We start from the raw sequence: 22,572 nt of genomic DNA, 5'->3' as shown, positions 1-22,572 counted from the left end.
TTGGATATTTGAGTTTTGTAGAATAATGCATTGCAAATTTTCTCCAGGAAAACTCACCCAAAATGATATTGAACATCCGCGGATTGAGAATAGCTGGACAAATCAACCGCAAGAAAACAAATCCACTATAATAAAAGGAAAAACAAACATTACGTATAATTCGCCAAAGACACTTGCCAAGAAACAAAACTATAAATGCAAAAAGCAACTAATGAAAGCAGTTTTGTTTGAATACATCAAACAACTTGAACAAAACGATGAGCTACCATGCTATCAAAATTCAAATCTCATAGTCCATCTTATTCCTTTGAGACCTTGGAGAAAACTGGCATTTAAAACTCCAGCTGAAGTGCACTCAATGTTGACATGGCAAAAGTTCAGTCTAAACTGCATAACTTGCACTCTTTTGATCCACAAGCCGGAAAGCAAAGAATATTTGAACTTAAGACACTTAAGGACCTGTGAAATGAAGAGACAGCATTTGCAATTCGTCTTGTATGGGTGAACTGGCCGAAAAATTAAAACCTGGACAATCCACTAGCAACCAAGTAGTCTTGTAATACTTGAAGATAAAGCCAAGAGTTGGTGCATGTAGTAAGGTTGGTGCATGTAGTAAGCTTGGCACTAATCAACAAGATTATATTCTGATGAATGGGGTCTCCTGGTATCAAGCAAACTTCTCAGCAATCCATTTCAATCGCTGACTCTGGAAATCTACAGTTCTTCAGAGATGCGCTCTGAGGAACATTTTATTTAGTGATTCAATATAGTTTTTGTCTCTAACAGCATAGGCTCAAGCATTTGTGGGTATCAACTTGATCCAATGGATAATTCCGGTCCAAGCCAGGAGGCCTGTAACTGCTCTTCACCAGAACAAAAGTGGCTTCCAAAGTCATAGCGTAGTTAACTCTTTGATATGCCTACTAATGACACCTGACACAATTATTGCAGTTCTTTAAACTCTTGCCCTGAGCAAGATACACTTAATAGTTTAATTTTTAACATGTCCGAATGAAAAGCTGTAGTGCAAAATAGCTAATTGAATTGGCGAATCACAAAGTTCAAAAAATATTTTACCTTACAACTCTGGTTCTCATTGTGGGATTTTTTGGCCATTTCTGCTGGACAGATTTTTGTAAACATCCATAAATAAACCTTAAAGCCCTGTTAAAATGAATTACAATAATTTATCAATAATTCATTGAAGAATCTTTTTGTAATAATAATTAAATACTTAACTATGCAATGTTCTATTACTTTATCATTTTGGAATGTATTATTGCACATTATTGCACAGAGAGGTTGAGAAATTTATTTGGATGCTTAATTTGAGAATCATAACATGAGTGCTTCACTTCAAATAGATCGCATTGCATCATCATATAACCTGAAATATAAAGTCATATGAAAGAAATATCAAATATTGATTAAATTATCCAGGCAACAATATGCCAGAGGAGTTAGCATAAGAAAAATCACAAAATGAATCACAGAAAAAATATGTTCAAATGATATATAGGCAAGATTAAAAGATAAAGGCAGTGTGGAAACATTGGGTAAGTGTAGATGGGCAACAAGGTTGTTATGGATCTACTGGCAGCCAAAAGCTCTCATCTTCTGCACGGTACAACTATGAAGCTAGACGTCCTGAATATAATATCTCTTTCTGCCCAACTGTCCCATACAAAATAGGAAGATTCATCTCAAGTGATATATTTTCTTCAGTCCAGAAGCAGTAAATGAAAGGGACAATATAGGTAATCAAGATAACCTTGCAGTACATTCCATCTTCCTCAGGAACATAAATTGTGAAACTTTGACTGGTTAAGCATAAAATGCTTATTTGTTGATTTGCTGCACAGATGTCCAATGGCTTAAATGCATTCAGGATTTTCTGTGCTTCAACATTTGTGGGTATCACAGCAATGACAGTGAGCTGGCTGTGGGATGAAATAAATGTAATAATTATAGACTTTGGCTGATGGGAGTTGGTAATGCATATTTTTGCAGATGACAGAATAATGCCAGGGATACTTAGCATGTCAGGCAGAACAATTGGAAAGCAGCACTCATTTAAGCAAGTGGACTACATTCTATTGCACTCCTGTCTTATGTCTGCTACAACATGCAAAGTCGCTGTGGGATGAAGAGGACAGACACCTGGAGGCCAGCCTTTGCTTATGATAAGGCCACCATGTATATTTATCAGTTGAATTTCTGATTTAACATTTTCCCCCGGGATAATGATGCTAGGAGACCATTGAACGCCCATTTAATTGTGTCGGTGCTGGTGAACGGCTGCGGCTCGCCTGCAGTCCGTTTGTCTTTACTTTTTTGTGTTGTTTTTTTTCGTTTTGTCTAGTTAAGTTTTTGGTTTTTAGGTTGTGTTTATGTGGGGGGGTGGGGGGTTGAAACGGGGCCTGCTGTCTCTCCCTTCGGGGGAATGCGACTTTTTTGTCGTATCCCCCTTCTCTGCCTCCGTCTGTGCTGAGGCCTAATGGCGGAGCTGGCGACCTCGAGACTCCGGAGGCAGCCAGTCAGGACTCGCCCTGGGCTCGCTCCCGTGAGGGCGGCCCGGCTCGGGGCTGGAACGGCGCTCCCGTGAGGGGCTGTGACGCTCCCGTGAGGGCGGCCTGGCGAGGGGCTGAGACTCTCCCGTGAGGGGCTGTGGCGCTCCCGTCGGAGTGGCCCAGCTCGAGGGTGGAATGGCGCTCCCGTCGGAGCGGCACTCCCGTCGGAGCGGCCCAGCCCGAGGGAGCAACGGCACTCACGTGAGGGCGATCCGGCTCGGGGCTGGAACGGTGCTCCGGTGGCTGGGACGGCGTTCTGGCGGCTATGACCTGAGTCCGGGGTTCAGCCGCGGGCCAGCGGCTGCGTCCGCTGGACTGGAGGGCGGCAACTTCGACCACCCCGGGCCGCGGTGTTTGAGCCGGCCCGTTTGCGGGGTTCGGTGAGCCGCGGGACTGTTTGTGCCATCGCCCGGTGCGGAATCGCCTCAGCGCAGAGGGAGAAGAGGAGGGAAGAGACTGCAGCCCTAAGATTTTTGCCTCCACCACAGTGAGGAGGTGCTTGGAGGATACACTGTGGTGGATGTTGATTTGTGTTTAGTGTTGTTTATTATTGTATGATTGTATGTATGACTGCAGGCACGAAATTTCATTCAGACCATAAGGTCTGAATGACAATAAAGGAATTCAATTCAAATATTACTTGCCGCTGATCAGTCCAAACTCGAATATTGTCTAGATCTTGCTGCATGAAAGCATGATTTGTTTCATTTGTTGAGGAGCTGCAAATGGGATTGAACATTGTGCATTCACAAGGGAATATTCTCACCTCATGACTGAAGTAAGGTCACTGAGGATCAGCTAAAATGATAGCGCCTAGGACTGTGACCAACTCCTACAGTGATATCCTAGGGCGATGATGATTCATCTTAAGCAACATAACGATTTTCTTTCTTGCAAACTACGATTCCAACCACGGTAATATGTTTTACTCCTTGAAGTCTATTGACATTTACAACTGTTCCTTGAAACCACATGTGTTCAAATGCTGTCTTGATGTCAAGGACAATCATTTTCACCACATTTCTGAAATTCAGCTCTTTGGTTTGCATCAAGGCTTTGATGATGTCTGAAGAAAGCAGCCCTGATAAAACTCAAAATGGGCATCTGCATGGTCAGTAAGACAAACAGGAAACAGATTGTATGAAAGTCTCAAGTACCACTCGAAATTAGATTTCTTGGATAGTGCCAAGGTAAAAATTACTGCCACCTTTTGAGGGGTAAGTGTTATTTTCCTAGATTGAGCCAGGAAATCAATACAGTATTTACAATTAGATAATTAATTCCAATGTTTCATTCTGGATAGAAATGCTGTGCAGGATGATTGTTGGGACGACAGATGGCACAATGGGCTAAGTGTTCGGCTGGCAACCGGAAGGTAGCCGGTTCGAATCCCGCTTGGAGTGCATACTGTCGTTGTGTCCTTGGGCGAGACACTTCACCCACCTTTGCCTGTTTGTGAATGTGTGTGAGTGATTGGTGGTGGTCAGATTGGCAGCCACGCTTCCGTCAGTCTGCCCCAGGGCAGCTGTGGCTACAGAAGTAGCTTACCACCACCGAGTGTGACTGAGGAGTGAATGAATAATGCGATGTAAAGCGCCTTGAGTATTAGAAAGGCGCTATATAAATCCCATCCATTATTATTATTATTATTATTGTTGATTTGCTTACAATATCCAAGATAGACACATGATGAAAATAACAGTAGTTTGCTATGGTCACTGTAGGGGAATACCACCATGAGCAGATATCTTCTCAGTTGTGAGGTGATAGCAACAGGGGCACTGTCAATGGGGACTGGGTTTGGGCAGGACTGCAAGAAAATAGCTTTGTACATAAAGCATTTTCTGAATTCTAACCAGATATGAGAAAAATCTATTAAGTTACAATTTTGTTTTCACTGACACACTCAAATGGCCACATTATATTTATTTACTTGCCTTATCATTTTTTCCTTCCCTTTCTGGTTTGTTGCAACAGAATAACACAAATCTGCAATATTAATTTCCCTGTCCTTTATGTATAGATACAATTTTGTTACTTACTGAGGCAGTTCTTCTGCAGCCATGAAAATTTTTTCCACCAATTCTGATAGGAGACCCAATAGGTGTGCCAAATTAGTGTTTACATCTTCATTTTTTTCAAGTTTAGAAGGATTCAGCTGAAAAACAGATAGGTTTCCATTTATGTAACAATATACAAGCTATTGGGAAATATAAGATGGTCTCAATTTATTTATTTTTGTCTGTAAATGCATAGAAGAAAGTATAATTGTTACAATGTCAAAAACATTTTGAAACAGTGTAAAATAATCATTTATATCCCCTTTAATTTGATTTGTACACAGGAATTTGATATGAAGATCTTGGATTGAAATCAAGCTTCATTTGCTCTATTTCTCAATTATGCTGACATTAAGTCCCATTCCAATCCAGTACGAGGTTCTAAACATTTTGATTTAAATCAAATTCTTTTGATGAGTTGGTCACTGAAGGAAGGTATTGGAAATTTTCAATCTCTGATTATTATTGATAAAAACCCAAAAAGCCACGAAAGGATCAAATAGACACATAGAAAATAGGTGCAGGAGTAGGCTATTTGGCCCTTCGCCAGCACCGCCATTCAATATGATCATGGCTGATCATCCTAAATCAGTAACCCGTTCCTGCTTCCTCCCCATATCCCTTGATTCCATTCCCCGCAAGTGCTATATCTAAACTCTCTTGAAATGGCCTCCATTGCCTTATGTGGCAGAGAACTTGCAAAGAATGCATTCATATCTGGATATTTTTAGTTCACTTCTAGACCAGGTAATTCCCATTCAACTCTTGTCCAGGCCCAAATAGTTTCATTACTTAGGCTGAACTTAAAGCAGTCAAACAGTTCAATATCTAATTACTCTCCTTTGTCATCTTTCAAAGCTTAGATGGTGACTATAACAATGGTTGCACCACCCAAACATATGAATCAATGAATCATATGAATCAATCAATGCCAGAAAGTGATCAGGATATTAAGGTCTTTCCCAGATTCATCTTATATAGTTTAATTGAACCGCAATTGTATTTCATAGTGCATGCATTGGAAAGAGGCAGCATGGAAAAGAGCAGATAATTCATCCACTAGAGCCTCTTGTGCAAACTCCCTCAAAGTTGTTGGGCCTTAACTCAGGATATATACAACAACTTTAGTGTTGACACAAAGTTGAACATGCTTCTCGTCGCTATTATGTATACTACAAATAAACTTATTTGTGTCCAAAGTAAATTGGCCTACTGTATCTAGTACTGTACCTCACATGGTACACAAAATTGCTGGGGAAACTCAGCGGGTGCAGCAGCATCTATGGAGCGAAGGAAATAGGCGACGTTTCGGGCCGAAACCCTTAGTCTGAAGAAGGGTTTCGGCCCGAAACGTCGCCTATTTCCTTCGCTCCATAGATGCTGCTGCACCCGCTGAGTTTCCCCAGCAATTTTGTGTACCTTCGATATTCCAGCATCTGCAGTTCCCTTTTGAACACTGTACCTCACATGATTGTTTACTTTCCATTATCTTTAAAATAGTTTCTTTCAGAGCATGATGGATAAATTGTGTTGCTGTTGATTTCATGTATTGTTCCATAAGTGTGCTTGACAAAGTTGTGGCACGGAAGAGTGTGGTAGATTCATCTAGGGTAAAATAATAATGAGTGTTAGATTCGTAAAAGTGCCAATTACACCAACTCCAAAATTAGAAAACACACTTTAGTACGAGGAAGAGAACATAACCATGCTTCAAATCAAATAATAAACCAATAATGAATAAGTCGATGTCTTGCGTATAAATAGACCTACCTTCCATGCTAATTTCCCTGTCGTTTAGTATCCGTAATAATAGCGATTCAAGTTTCTCATGCCGAAAAATTCTGAGCAGAATGCTTGCAAGTAATGTACGGTCTTGGCCACACACATGTGACAGTGCATATATCACATGAAATTCTTTCTGAAGAATAATCTAAAAGAAATGAAATATGAGAAATTAAATAAGATGCAACATAGCATATAATTTATTTTAATGGAGATTCTTACAAATAATTCCAATATTTTGTTGGGTTTAAATAGACTTTAAAATACCATGGAATTAAATGTAAATTAAGTAAATTTAACGTGTTTGATGTGACAATTTATATTATGGATCAAGTGTAGAACCAGAATCTGGCATTAATCAAATATTGCAGGATTGAAGTCCATTAGGCTTAAATACCTAAAGCTGCAGAATATAAAAATGTCTCTTTTTCTATGTGAATTTAACTACCCAGGTGATTCATTGTCCCGTGGTAATAGAATTCATATGTTTAAAGTGGTAGCTGTGAAAAGGAATGGCGTTTCCACGGAACAGCAAATGAAGAGGGGAAAGTGTGTTGGCTAGCAGAACACAAATACCATAATTTGGAAATGTAAATGTCACGTGCAGAGCACATGTTAAGGCATTTTGAAAATACTGTTATTTTCCAATATTTTATATAGATGATGCACATGCAAAGTGCTGGAAACAACAAAAAAAATACCTCTTTGAACTCACTGTATTCCTCTTCTGGCATTATTTTTTCCAATGAATATCGTGCTCTTACACGTAGCGATCCCGGCTCAATTCCTTTTAGTGGAAAATGTGAACTGAGAGGGAACCATTCATCGATTAACTGACCTTTCTGTAACCTACTCAGCTGGCAGCGCATAAATACTGAAAAACAAATTGTTAGTTCACTTAAAATACTACATTTTCATGATTTTAAATTAAGAATAATCAATACAAAGCATCTTACAACATCAACTTACTGTTTTATAAAACATTGGTCAGATTATCATAGAGACTATATTTTTCTACTTACCCCTCACTAAAATTTGATTTTCTACGCTTTCTACGCTACGTTCACAAAGAAAGTTTCAAACTCCAAATTCTGTTAACAAAATATATTTGCTGAGATTTACTTGACTGCAACACTATCCCTGCTAATGCTGCAAAAACTTTGTGAGTTGGGCAAAGGGGAAGAATGACAGATTAACAGCACAGAAACAGGGTCTGCGGCCCAACTCCATACCATCCAAGATGCCCCATCTAAGCTAGATGCCCCATTTGCCGCATTTGACCCATATTCCTGTAAACCTTCCATAACCATATATCTTTCCAAGTGTTGTTTAAATGCTGTCATAGTACCTGCCTTAACTACCAGATTGTGCTCATCTCTTATTCACCATACCATAAATAAAATAAATCAGACAAGCAGTAGATCAGATGCTTGTACATATGACCCCCATCTCCACTGTGGCATTGCCACACAGTTGGTGCAATTAATACAACTCCATTCATTTCAACGGTCGCAATATAAAGTGCAAGGTAAATAACCTACTTATTTTCTCTCAGTCATTTTGTAATTGAAAGGCATCAATTATATATATATATATTTTATAATAAAATATATTGAAACTAAAGATAAGCTTATTTCAATGGCTGTTTAAATGTTTTGGATTATCAGATACATTGACAGCAACAAGCTGTCAAAAGGTCATTGAGGTTGTGTAAAGACATAGGTATTGCTTTAACATGCCACCAATGATGAATTTCCTCATGGTATCTTCACTTAACAGAAGGACTTTCAGATATCACTAGCAGCCAGCTCAGCTGGCCCTTGGTATCTGCATCAGTTTAATGCAGATGCAAAGACATGATTAGGCAATAGGTTAGATTTTGGATGATCTGACCCAATATTTCAGCGAGGAGTTAGTCATAGAGTCAGTGTGGAAACAGGCCCTTGGGCCCAACTTGGCCACACCAAACATTATGTCCCATCTACACTGGACCCACTTGGCTTTGTTTGGCCCATATCCCTCTAAACCTGTCCTATCCACGTACCGAAGATAAGACACGAAAAGCTGGGGTAACTCAGCGGGACAGGCAGCATCTCTGGAGAGAATGAATGAAAAGCGTGGCTCCACTGTTGGACCACGCCGCTTGCCTGACTACCGCGAGGCAGTGATTGCCGTCAGGAGGAGCAGCACCAACATCCACAGCCTCTCTGACCCTCACCACCTTCCTGGCTGATCCCAGGCCTGGACCACCAAAAACTGCCACCGACTCTCACCGTCTCCCCGGGACCACCAATGCTACTACCGCCGACCCGTTTCTTTACTAGCCCCCCCCCCCCCCCCCCCCCCCCCCCCCCCTGCAGGCCTTCACCAGCGACTCCGCCGACCATCGTCACTCCACCACCCACCAGCGGGCTGGAACCTTGCCTTACCAGAGTTCCAGGCTCAGAACTAGGCCCACAGCCTGTTAAACATCCTATCCATATTCCTGCCTAATTGCTTCTTAAATGCTGCAAGAGTCCCTGTCTTAACTACCTCCTCTGGTCGCTCATCCATACACCCCATGTGTGAAAAAGCTGCCACTCAGATTCCTATAAAATCTTTCACCTTTCACCTCAAAACTATGCCATCTGGTCCATCAGGAATCCTGGCGACTGCGCAGGACTGGCAGCTTTCCGTAGACCTGGTGAAACAGCTGAAGTTCCCACAGCACATTGCCACGACCACCCTGAGGCCAGATATCCTCCTGGTCTCAGAGGCGACCAAAAACATCGTCTTGTTGGAACTGACAGTGCCGTGGGAGGACCGTCTGGAGGAGGCCCACGAGAGGAAGATGGCCAAATATGAAGAACTGGTCATAGACTGCCGCAAGCAGGGCTGGAAGTCAAGGTGTATGCCCATCGAGGTTGGCTGCAGAGGTTTTGCAGGGCAATCGCTCTACAAAGCCTTGAGTGCACTGGGCATCAACGGAGTGGCAAGGAGAAGGGCCATCAAGAACACCACAGAGACAGCGGAGAAGGCCTCGAGATGGCTCTGGATCAGGAGAGGAGGTCCATGGGGAGGAGCAAATGCCACCTGAACACAAGTCGTGGTCTGATCAACCACGGCTGGGTCGCCTGGGTGAGGGTGTCTGATGTTGAAAGACCCGAAACACCCAATGACCCTAGGTTACACCACTGATGATGTGTTCAGGAGCATCTATCGATGTATTTGTATCAATCGATTCCCCTTCTCTGGGTGAGAGATTCTGTGTGTCTACCCGATCTATTCCTCTTATGATTTCTATGATTGAAAAATAAAATGAATTAATCTGAGCACTTAATAAAACCTTGGTCAGATCACCAAGAATAGGAAGAATGTGATGGTGCTGGAATTAGTATCAAGGAGATTCACCAGTCTGTCACCTGAGATGAAGCAGTTAAGTTATGAGGAGGGACTGCAGAAGATAGGTCTGTTTTCTCCGGAGTGGAAGAGATTAAGAGGGGGCATGATTGAGATTTAAGCTTTGTCAAGGTCCCACATAAGAGATTAGAGTGCAAAATTAGAGCACACAGTATTGGGGGTAGGGTATTGACATGGATAGAGAACTGGTTGGCAGACAGGAAGTAAAGAGTAGGAATTAACAGGTCTTTTTCAGAATAGTAGACTGTGACTAGTGGGGTTTCGCAAGGCTCGGTGCTGGGACCCCAGTAATAAAAAATATATATTAACGATTTAGACGAGGGAATTAAATGTAACATCTCCAAGTTTGTGGATGAAACAAAGCTGAGGTGGCAGTGTGAGCTGCGAGGAGGATGCTATGAGGCTGCAGGGTGATGGATAGGTTGGGTGAGTGGGCAGATGCATGGCAGATGTAGTACAATGTGGATAAATGTGAGGTTATTCACTTTGATGGCAAGAATAGGAAGGCAGATTATTATCTGAATGGTGGCAGATTAGGAAAAGGGGAGGTGCAACGAGACCTGGGTGAGCTTGTACATCAATCACTGAAAGTAAGCATGCAGGTACAGCAGGCAGTGAAGAAAGCTAATGGCATATTGGCCTTCATTGCGAGAGGATTTGAGTTTAGGAGCAAGGAGGTCAGACTGCAGTTGTACAGGGCCCTGGTAAGACCGTACCTGGAGTATTGTGTGCAATTTTGGTCTCCTATTTTGAGGAAGGACAATATTGCTATCGAGGGAGTGCAGTGTAGGTTCACCAGGTTAATTCCCGGGATGACTGACATATGCTGAAAGAATGGGTCGACTGGGCTTGTATTCACCGGAATTTAGAAGAGAGGGGATCTTATAGAAACATAAAATTCTTAAAGGATTGGCAGGCTAGATGCAGGAAAAATGTTCCCAATGTTGGGGGAGTCCAGAACCAGGGTTCAGTTTAAGAATAAGGGGTAGGCCATTTAGGACTGAGATGAGGAAAAACTTCTTCACCCAGAGAGTTGTGATTCTGTGGAATTCTCCGCCACCGTTGAGGTATATCAAATCATGAGGGGCATAGGTAAGGTGAATAGCCACAGTCTTTTCTGAAGGGTATGGCAATCTAAAACTAGAGGGTGAAGGTTTAAGGTGAGGTGAAAGATTTAAAAAGGATCCTGAGGGAATTCTAAAAAGGAATTTGTCCATTGAGGATGGTCATATAAGGAATGAGCTGCAAATGGAAATGGTGATCGGGGCTGGATATGGGCCAGCGCAAGCAAGTGTGACTAGCTTGGTTAGTCAACTTGGTCAGTATCGACAAATTGAGCCGAAGGGCCTATTTCCGTGCTGTATAATTTATAACTTTGTTTATGTATGGATAGAGAGGATAAGAAACATTTTCCGACCGCAGAGGTGACCAAGACCATTCCGTGACTCGAATATAATGGGATTGATGTAAAATTAGTGTAAATGGATCCTTTGATGGACAGTGTGGATTCAGTACATAGGAAAGGCCTGACTGTGCTACTTGAACGCATGACTGATAACTCTCCCCTGCGACTAGTTTCATCAATAGCATTCTGCAGTCTAGAATAACTTGAGATCAAAAGTAGCTAGCAAAGTCAAGCAAAATTTTTGAATAGCTCTATCTTACTGTGTTAAATACAGAATCTTTCTGATTAAATACAGAATTTAGATTCTGAAACTGCTAAATTATGGCAGAGAAACACATACTGTAACAAAAAAAATACAGAATTAAAAACCAAGCAAGGATCTTTCTTATAAGAAAAATAAATCCTAAAACTTAACAGTCAAATACACTTACAGATATCAGGATCCTTGCTCTTCTTCGTCCTGTTACTGAGACTAATTTCAAATACTTTTATATCTGATGAAAGATCACTGGGGAAATAAAGATATAAAGAATTTCAAGTTCAAGTTCAAGTGAGTTTATTGTGTCCCTGATAGGACAATGACATTCTTGCTTTGCTTCTATGGAGCGAAGGAAATAGGCAACGTTTCGGGCCGAAACCCTTCTTCAGACTGATGGGGGGTGGGGGGGCGGGGAGAAGAAAGGAAAAAGGAAGAGGAGCCCGAAGGCTAGAGGGATGGGAGGATTCAGCAGGAGGGCTGAGGAAGAGAGGAGACAGCAAGGACTAACAAAATTGGGAGAATTCAATGTTCATGCCCCCAGGATGCAGACTCCCCAAGCGGAATATGAGGTGCTGTTCCTCCAATTTCCGGTGTTGCTCGCTCTGGCCATGGAGGAGACCCAGGACAGAGAGGTCGGATACGGAGTGGGAGGGGGAGTTGAAGTGCTGAGCCACCGGGAGGTCAGGTTGGTTATTGCGGACCGAGCGGAGGTGTTCGGCGAAACGATCGCCCAACCTCCGCTTGGTCTTACCGATATAATCTGCTGGCATCTAGAGCAGCGGATGCAATAAATGAGGTTGGAGGAGATGCAGGTAAACCTCTGTCGCACCTGGAACGCCTGCTTGGGTCCTTGAATGGAGTCGAGGGGGGGAGGTAAAGGGACAAGTGTTGCATCTCTTGCGGTTGCAAGAAAAAGTGCCCGGGGAGGGGGTGGTACGGGAGGGAAGGGAAGAATTGACAAGGGAGTTACGGAGGGAGCGGTCTTTGCGGAAGGCAGACATGGGGGGAGATGGGAAGGTGTGGCGACTGGTGGGGTCACCTTGGAGGTGGCGAAACTGACGGAGGATTACTTGTTGTATGTCACGGCTGGTGGGGTGAAAGGTGAGGACTAGGGGGACTCTGCCCTTGTTGCGAGTGGGGGGGATGGGGAGAGAGCGCAGTGTTGCGGGGTATGGAAGAGACCCTGGTGCGAGCCTCATCTATGGTAGAGATGGGGAACTCCCGTTCCCTGAAGAATGAGGACATTTCAGATGCCCTGGTGTGGAACGCCTCATCCTGGGAGCAGATGCGGCGTAGACGGAGGAATTGGGAGTAGGGGATGGAGTCCTTACAGGAAGCAGGGTGGGAAGAAGTGTAGTCCAGATAGCCATGGGAGTCAGTATGTTTATAGTGGATGTCGGTCAGAAGTCTATCACCTGCAATGGAGATAGTGAGGTCAAGGTATGGTAGGGAAATGTCGGAAATGGTCCAGGTGTATTTGAGTGCCGGATGGAAGTTAGTGGTTAAGTGGATGAAGTCAGTCAGTTGTGTGTGGGTGCAGGAGGTGGCACCAAAGCAATCATCGATGTAGCGGAGGTAGAGTTCGGGGATGGGGCCATGGTATGTATTGAACAAAGATTGTTCGACGTAACCGACAAAGAGGCAGGCGTAGCTGGGGCCCATGCGTGTGCCCATAGCTACGCCTTGTAATTGGAGGATATGGGAGGAGTCAAACGAGAAGTTATTGAGTGTAAGGAACATCTCTCCGCTAGGCGGAGGAGAGTGTCAGTAGCCGGGTATGTGTTGCTTCTCTGGTCGAGGAAGAACCATAGGGCTTTGAGACCATCCTGGTGGGGTATGGAGGTGTAGAGTGACTGGACGTCCATGGTGAAGATAAGAGGATGTGGGCCTAGAGAATGGAATGCGCGGAGACGACGGAGAGTGTCTAAGGTGCCTTGAACATAGGTAGGGAGGGATTTAACCAAGGGGGATAGGATGGAGTCAAGGTATTTGGAAATGAGTTCGGGGGGCACGAACAGGCAGAGACAATGGGTCTGCACGGACAGTCAGGTTTGTGGATTTTGGGGAGAAGGTAAAATCGGGCCGTGCGGGGCTGAGGAACGATAAGGTTGGAGGCTTGGTCGGGCAGGGCGTGGGAGTTGATGAAGTCGGTGATGGTGCTGGAGATGGTGGCCTGGTGCTCGTCAGTGGGGTCATGGTCTAGGGGTAGGTAGGAGGAGGTGTCCGAGAGTTGGCGCGTGGCCTCAGCTTTGTAGAGATCGGTGCGCCACGGCACCTCCCTTGTCAGCGGGTTTGATAACCCAATCTGGGTTGTTGCGGAGTGAGTCGATGGCAGTACGTTCATGGGGGGGGAGAGATTGGAGTGAGACAGGGGAGTGGAGAAGTTGAGGCGGTTGATGTCGCGACGGCAGTTTTGGATGAAGAGTTCTAAAGCCGGAGGGCCACGAGGGGGGTTCCAACATAGTAGGCATTGACTACAAAACACATGAATAAATAAACTGCTTAAGAACTCTGCTACATTATGTTCTACATTATGTGTTTTTTATGATATTATGCAGACATGCACTTATTAGCTAGAGCTGCAGTATGTTGCTAACTTGGGTAAAATAACAGTATTCAATTTATAAAGCAGAAATAGGCAAAAGAGAACAGATTTAAGTTTAATTGTAAAATGAAGAAATGCATTTTTCAACATTAGTATTATTACTCTCTGATTAAGCTAAAATAATCTGATGACAAATTTTGTTTGTTTTTCCACTACTTTTAAGGATGGGACTTACTCAAAAATGAATTCTTCAGTCCATACAGGATTCTGGCCTTCCCTGGCATGAGTTTTTGCTACCTGGATGCTGTTTAGGTAGATGTTACAGTAAGGGTGTGTGAAATATTTCACTGGTAGTTTATGGGCTTCTTCCACATACAAAACCAGACTACTGACCTAAAGGAGAAAGACAATACGTCTATTAAATTAGCAATAATATTGCATTACAACATGGGAAAATAATTTAAATACATATAATAGCTTCTATTTACTGTATAATTAAGGATGGCACAGAGGTGGCAGGAGATAATACTCCTGTCCCACAGCTCCAACAACCCAGATTTGATCCCGTCTACATGGAGTTTGCACAGATTTTCCCTAGTGATCCAGCTTTCCTCGCATGTCAGAGATGTACTAGTAGGCTTGTTTAAAAGCCACTGAAGTATCCCGTTTGTTGGTGTTAGGATAGTTAGTGATGTGATGCATGTATGAGAGAGAACAGAGAAACAAATGAAGGGAAATAGGATTGATGAGATTGCTCCGAGAACTAGTGGAAACTGAAGAGGCTGAATGTCATAAGGAAATATGCTATCTAGTTCATATTTTCATATTAGATTCACATTTCATATTATGGTCACTACCTCCTAATGGCTCCTTAAACTCAAGTACCCTTATCAAATTCACTTTGTTACACAACACTAAATCCAGAATTGCCTTCTCCCTGGTAGGCTCCAGTACAAGCTGCTCTCAGGATCCATCACTCCACAAACTCCCTTTCTTGGGGTCCAGTACCTATCTGATTTACCCAGTCTACCTGCATCTTGAAATCTCCCATAACAACCGTAGCATTACATTTACGACATGCCAATTTTAACTCTCGATTCAACTTGCACGCTATGTCCAGGGTACTGTATGGGGCCTGTAGTTAAGTCCCATTAGGGTATTTTTACCCTTACAATTCCTTAGTTCTATCCATACTGACTCCACATCTCCTGTTTCAATGTCATCCCTTGCAAGAGAATGAATTTCATTCCTCACTAACAGAGCTATCCCACCCCCACCTATCTGTCCTTTCGATAGGATGTATACCCTTAAATATTCAGTTCCCAGCCCTGGTCCTCTTACAGACATGTCTCTGTAATTCCCACAACATCATACTTGCCAATTTCTAACTGAGCCTCAAGCTCATCCATTTTATTTCTTATACTTTGTGCATTCATATACAGCACTTTGACTTCGGTATTCACCTCCCCTCTCACTCCGGTCCCTATTGATCCTGACTTACTCTCTCATCCCTTCTTGAACTTTCCTTCCCATTAATTCGGGATTCATTTGTAACTTTTCCTGTACTCACTTCCCCTTTAACTCCATCTTTATACTCCCTATTTGTCAATCCCCCCCACCCCCACTATTTAGTTTAAACCCGCACATATGGATTAGCAAATGTGATGGTGTCATTCAAGATCCAAGGATACTTGTTGTTTATCATGCTCGACCTCAAGCTGTACATCGAGTGAAAATCTTTCACGAATGCTTTGGGTTCTGAAAGTAATCTGAAGTGCCACGAGGGCAGGCCACATAAATGCAGATTCCTTGTGATGCTGGTATTCCTGGCAAATTCACATGCCAGTTCTGCCTCATCATCAGTACCACAGGAAAAGTTATTGAAGCCGACTCTTCTTCAGCAGGGGAAGTATATTCCCGTCGTCAAGTCCTTTCAAAACCCCGGAAACTTCTATGATGCAATAAGCTCAAACTTCTGAACTATTCCTCCTAAAAAAAAAAACCCTTTTCATCCATCAATTGAGACAACCTTCTATGAGTGGTCTCTGTTGCAATGTTGACCCTCAATGACAACTAAAATTGTAGGCGGTACCGCAAAGGAGGACCTCAACAAAGAAATGTTGCACAGGTTTCTCATTATTATACTCCGTCCCTTTATTTGATTTCCCTTTATCTACTGGAAGTACTTGCATATTAATCTGTGCTTCTGTATTATTCTGTAACATTCAGTAGACTCACTCCATTTAAACAATATTGTGCTTTCCACTTTTTCATAATGACGATATGAAAACTGAGATATAGCACAGATGAGCAGCAGCTACTCAAAATGATCCAGTGGCATGCAAGCAGAGCGCAAAAGAGACCTTGAACGCAACTAACAGAGTAATCAGGTATGGATGCGAGCCTGTGGGGAAAAATGCAGATCTCTGCGACAGCTACCCTGGTAAAGTATAACTACATAGCCAATTCTGCAGAGGTCGCAATTAAATAGTGGGTTTCGGTAAGAATGCTTTCTGCCTTGAATACTTTGATACTTTAGGGATTTTATATTTTAGAATTAATAGCCTCCAGAAAGGCTGTGGTGCAGCCTATGCAAATGATAGTGCAAGCTCACTTTTAAAGAGTATTTGCTGTTCACAACAGTATGATCAGGTTGGCCTATAAATGACATGATAGCTTTGCAAGAAAGTCACTAAATTACATCTGATAATACAAAAAATCCAACATGGTTTGAAGACTGACATCCATGTGTCAACAAGCAAAACAAATCACCATACAAGGGTCGATCACTTCAGGGGCTACCTGGTTGAATTTTGAGTAATTCAAATAATCTATAAATGGTACTCTGTGTTTCACTTAGAAAAAAACATCAATTTTGAAATACATAATGCCGACTTTGAAACGCTTAATTGTTCTTTCCAGCATTACTCATAGTATCTCTCACCCTTAATTTCATTTTTTGGGTTGCTGCCATTCTCCAGATTTTTTTTAAGCTCCCCAGAGATGAGTCATTACAAATAGGTAAACTTGGTATCCATGTTTAAAATATGCAAATGCCCTCAGTAGTCAAGTAGTCATTCAATTTAGCAAAATTGGAATTTAAGAATGCCATAAAAGTTTAGATACAGGGACAACATACATCATAATCTGCAAAAAATAGTAACCAGATATCTAGCAGATCTAACCAACGTCAAGATTACTGTTTACAAATCAAAGGATATTTGGTGGAGGCTTAATTAAGATGGGGTGGGGAATACAGGAGGATATGACTTGAAATTGGTGATTTCAATGTTTATACCATTGCGTTGTAAGCTTACCATCTTCAGTTCATTGTTTCACCACAAAGCTATCCTAGTTTGTGTCTCTATACTTCTTTGTGCTGCCCAAACAATTGCCCAATTTTCATAGCTTCCTCCTCCCCTTCCTGCTGATGCTAATAGTTGGTAGACTTAGGGTTAAAATCTGCAGCTAACCTCTACTTTTCAATAGTTTTGGAAAACTTTGTCAGCCACCAAATAAGAGTTTATTTTTTAAATGCAGTTTTTAATTAACTAAAATGCAATAGCTTGAGATGACATGGATGCAAGTCAAGAGAAAGAAAAATGAATGCAAGGCAACTGTTTCAACGTAGGTATATAAAAAATAATACATGATGACAGGTATTGATCTGAAGGCAAGTTGTGCTTGACAAATTCAATTGTTTTTTTCTTTAGATTTTAACACATTCAATAGTTGTTTGCGTTTCAGAAGCCTTCCAATATTTTTTTTTGAAAATCAGTTTGCTCAAAAACAGTTAATTTAAAACATCCAGTGTTGGAGTTTGATGAAAAAATAACAATTTTGTTGGCAGATGAATACAAATAATGATAAAAGAAAAGGTTTCACTGATCATGGAAATCTATACAAATAAATGCAAGAAATACTGAGTAGATCAGACAGCATTTGTGGAGTTAACATTTCAGGTTGCTAACTTATTAGAACTAGAGAAAAAAAAAGAGATAAAAGTAGTTTTAAGAGGCTAAGGGGTAAGTGGTCAAGAGAAATATGAAAAGTAGGCCATTAACCATTCAGCCTGCATCACCACATGAGAGCAGTGCTGACTGGATTTCAGCTTTTACACTTCTTTCCCTAGCTCTCCCAATACCTCGGCTTTCTTTATAGATTAAAAACTGTCGGTCAGAATGTATTGGAGGACTGTACACCTAGTCTCTACCGTAGAAAATTCCAAACCAACATGAATATCAGAAGTTTCTCATCTCCATATTAATGGGCAACCTTTCATTCTAAAATTATACCCCATAGTTCTAGTTACCCCACTGAGGAAATATCCACTTAGCATCCACAAACATTTATAATAGTGGGCAACGCAAGAAATCTTGATGCACAAATGACCTTGAAGTGCAGTGAAGAAAATGCATAACAGGGAAAATGGGGGAATTCATTCAGGTACATTTCTTGTCTTTCTTGAAAAGACAATCTAATCAATAGATTTGGCAGCCAAGGGCTTAATGTTCAAATCAAAATAAATAATTATTGCTGCTGATGACAATGGGCTAACAATCACACAGATAACTAAAGCCTATCACCTACTCAGTTCAAATAAGTTTGGGAAACCAAGAACGTAAGTGTTGTAGTTTGTCATTAAGGTAATTTTTTTAATGAAAAATTCTATCAGTTTCTACAGAGGTAACAAAGTTGATGAAATGATCTCGTGTGTATGATTGCGTAATCACAAGCTAGGCAAGGGATTTTTAATCGTGCATTTAAAAATGGGACTTCAGAGTGTTCTGTTAGCTTAGTTTTTAGTTTAGATATAGCATGGACTCGGGCGATTCGGTCCACTGCGTCCACGCCAACCATCTATCACCTGATCACACTAGTTCTATGTATTCCACTTTTCGTCCAATGCCTACACACATGGGGCAATTTGGAGGCCAATTCACCTACAAACTCACGTCTTTGGGATGTGAGAGGAAACGCACAGGGAGAACATGCAAACTCCATAAACACAGCACCAGAGGTCGGGATGGCACCGGGGTCTCTGGCACTGTGAGGCAGTGGCTCTTACAGCTGTATCACTGTGTCCCCAAACGTCTAACAATTTTGGTCATTTGCAGAGTCCTATGAACTATAAATTGATCTTTGTGTGACATAATTTGCAGCAATGTAAATAATTTCTTCTTTTTACCTGCCGAAGACGTTTATTGGAAGCTGGTGCCAGAGGTTTCTTCAAGTTATTGCAAAATGCCTGCAGAAATTTCATCCAGTCCTACAAAGAAAAACAAATTTATTGTGCATTACACTCTCATCCCTGGCTACATTATCAACATTTATTCAAATATCGAGCAGATTTTTTTACATAGGATATAGGAACAAGCTGCTAGAAGTAGTTGAAGCAGATACAATAACACATTAAAAAGACATTTGGACATGGACAGTCAAGGTTTTAAAGAGATATAGGCCAAACATGGGTAATGGGACTGGCTTAGGTGGCGCAACTTGATAAATGTGGACAAGTTGGACCACAAGAGCCTTTTCCACAAACAGCTAAAAATCTAGATTTCTAATTTTATTCTTCATTCAAAGTTCACAATTGTTTTGGTGCTGTTGATGTTCACAGAACGACCAGGGAGAAACCGAAGCAAAAGGAGCTCAATCAGAACAGTTCTGAGATACATAGTGGAGGCATGACAGTTTTGTAGCTTTGTTTATTAATACTCTTTTGTGATGTTACAAAGTTAAAGCAATTTAATATTCAAACATTTTACCTGTGCTTGTTCTGGAGTTTCTGTTGCAAAATAGAAGATATATTGGTCTTCACTAAAGTGCTGCACTACGATTTGAAAACAGTTTGGCCTACAGGAAAGAAATGACAATAACCAAATTAATCCATGAATGTGAAGCTTATACTCACAACTGGGAAGCAAATACCACCAAATTTAAAGAAAATATGATGACATATTTAACAATACTCCATAGATGCATATTTCTTCAGTTGCCACAATGTTTTTCAAAAACTGAATTTAGAATACTGGCATAGCAGTTAAAGGTAGTTCATAAACTTATTTCACTAGGTTTATCTGCTGTGAAATAGTGAGAACCAACAAACAACAGAATAAAGTACCTCTACCAGAAAAAAGATGACATCTATATAATTGAAAGAGGTTAAAAAATGGATTAAAATGTTTTTATTTAAATATATTAAAATAAAGATCTAATATATTACTTTTTGCCAGGGTGATTATATTTTCTTTTATAACATCCCCAAATTAAGAGGAAACCAAGCACAATTGTATTTTCAAAGAAACAGAACAGGTACGATGGACTTCATTGATTTTGAGAGGTTGAGCAATGCACCACCACCTGTATTAAAGGCTTAAGCAGAAAACTGGCCATCAGGAAAATACTAATCTCCCAGGCCTAATCAGATGCATCAAAGAACATTGTGGGAAGCTAGAAAATAAATTGCAGGGGCCCTGATGGAATGCAGATGCTGGTTTACAAGAGGGGGGGGGGGGGGGGGAGGGGGGAGGGGGAGGGGGAGGGGGATGGGGAGGGAGGGGGAGGGGGAGGGGAGGGGGGGGGGGGAGTAAAAATAAATCTGCAGGCTCAAAATGCTTATACATTTTAATATCCAACTTCAACTCCTTACTTACTGAAGAGATGAAGTATTGCACTGTGGTAAAATGTTTGCAATCAATGCAGAAATTTATTTTTAAAGGGTGGTGGAAGTATGGAACAAGCTGCCAGAGGAGGTAGTTGAGGCAGGGACTATCCCGACAATTAAGACGCAGTTAGACAGGTACATGGATGACAGGTTTGGATGGATATGGACCAAATGCTGGCAGGTGGGCCTAGTGCAGCTGGGACATGTTGGACAGTGTGGGCCATAGGGCCTATTTCCACACTGTATCACTCTATGACTCGATAAAACAGGGTAAAATGGTGAGAGGAAGCATTTGTTTGTGCAGATTAATCAAGATAAAAAGGTGCCAACTGTTCATTATTTTTTAATCACAATCTGATATAGAAGACATGCTTAGAGGTTTGTCAAAAGACATGTAAAGGAAGTTTCCATTGGAACTACCATAGAATGCTCCCCATGATAATTACAATAGATATGGACAAAGCAAAGGGAATGTAAAAAAAAACCCCCATCATGCATAGAGCTTTTAAGATCAAGTTCATAAATAATATTCACCTGCCAAACAGACTGTCGTGAACTCCATACACAGTGCAAACACTGAGGTCAATTAATCCTTTTGGCTTTGTTGCTCTTTTCACTTTCAAAATAGATTAGCTGGGAGTTATTCCCCTCCAAAATGAAGTACAAGTTTTTCCACCGTTTACTTTTGCCTGGAATAAACATTCATGGTTTGTGTTTAGTTTTAAAGTGACATTTCAACATTAGTTTGGTATCACAATGTAGCTGGATCTCATAAGCTGGTGGTACTAAGCTCAATGGAGTCTCATTCAACCCAATCATTAAGAGAGAGAAATAAAACAAAGGAGAAATATTATATTTCACATTAAAATTCAGTGTCATACAGCTGAATTAGATGAAGTTCTCAAATTGAGTTAGATTGAGCAAGGATGAACCAATCAGTTTATGTTCCAAAGAAAACATCTGTTGATCAAATTTACCACCCACAAGTTGATTGCAGGTTCAGCATAAACCACACACCATAATCTATCCATCCTCAAGTGAAAGGAAACGTACACAAATTCCCAACAAAATGTTCCATTAAAAAGAAACAGTATATTGGGTGAAAGGAACAGAGAGTTCCAAGGAATATACAACAAAGAACAAATTCACTATTTTTGCATAATATCCAGTGATCCATGCAGTACAATATTTAAGTGTGGATTTTGGCAATGAGACTATGGTTAAGTAAGGAGAAAGTAAGTTGCAATTAGGCAAATAAAATTACAGACCAGGCAGGTCAGATGCCAAATTGCAGTTACACTTCATGGAAGCTAATGGAAGTCGTTGTAATCCATTCATCGGCCCACCGAGTCCGTGCCGACCAGTGATCCCCACATCAACACTATCCTACACACACTAGGGACAACTTACATTATACCAGGCCATTTAGCCTAAAACCTGCACATCTTTGGAGTGTGGGAGGAAATTGGAACTTAATGGAGAAAACATACAAACTCCATACAAACACCTGTGGTCAGAATCGAACCAGAGTCCCTGGCACTAAGTCAAGTCAAGAGAGTTTATTGTCATTGGCAGCAAATCTAACTCTGTGCCACCATGCCACCCTCAGCTAATGGAAGTTAAGCTCAGAATTGATGAGAGTCTGAGATTTAGACATTGGGGTGCCGATAGAGAGGTAAAGATATCTAGACACTTCATTTCAGGGGGCAGGTCACATTGCTTGAGTTCTGCAAATGAAAAACAAATGGGGAGTATAGTGATCTGCAATGTCATGCTGGAGGTAACCCTGGTCCTTGCTTGTCGACAGATACAAGAATCATTCATCCAATGAGGACTAAAAGCAGAAATATTAACGGTCAGTGACCTCGAGATATCATCAGTCGTA

At 41.5% G+C, this 22,572-nt stretch overlaps 1 protein-coding gene across 1 annotated transcript in view; it reads right to left on the bottom strand.

Moving 5' to 3' along the window:
* The window catches only part of rasa1 (RAS p21 protein activator 1), a 94,896-nt gene that overhangs the window by 10,904 nt on the left and 61,420 nt on the right, over positions 1 to 22,572 (bottom strand). Inside the window, 12 exon segments of the mRNA XM_033017241.1 lie at positions 58 to 125; positions 1,078 to 1,164; positions 4,613 to 4,728; positions 6,093 to 6,235; positions 6,401 to 6,560; positions 7,114 to 7,286; positions 11,648 to 11,724; positions 14,256 to 14,413; positions 19,209 to 19,289; positions 19,789 to 19,876; positions 21,222 to 21,302; positions 21,304 to 21,376. Of these exon segments, the coding sequence (XP_032873132.1) occupies positions 58 to 125; positions 1,078 to 1,164; positions 4,613 to 4,728; positions 6,093 to 6,235; positions 6,401 to 6,560; positions 7,114 to 7,286; positions 11,648 to 11,724; positions 14,256 to 14,413; positions 19,209 to 19,289; positions 19,789 to 19,876; positions 21,222 to 21,302; positions 21,304 to 21,376 (1,305 nt within the window).

Source organism: Amblyraja radiata, chromosome 3, assembly GCF_010909765.2.
Source record: "Amblyraja radiata isolate CabotCenter1 chromosome 3, sAmbRad1.1.pri, whole genome shotgun sequence".
In the NCBI taxonomy this organism is placed as follows: domain Eukaryota; kingdom Metazoa; phylum Chordata; class Chondrichthyes; order Rajiformes; family Rajidae; genus Amblyraja; species Amblyraja radiata.
This window is presented reverse-complemented; position numbering and strand designations above follow the sequence as displayed.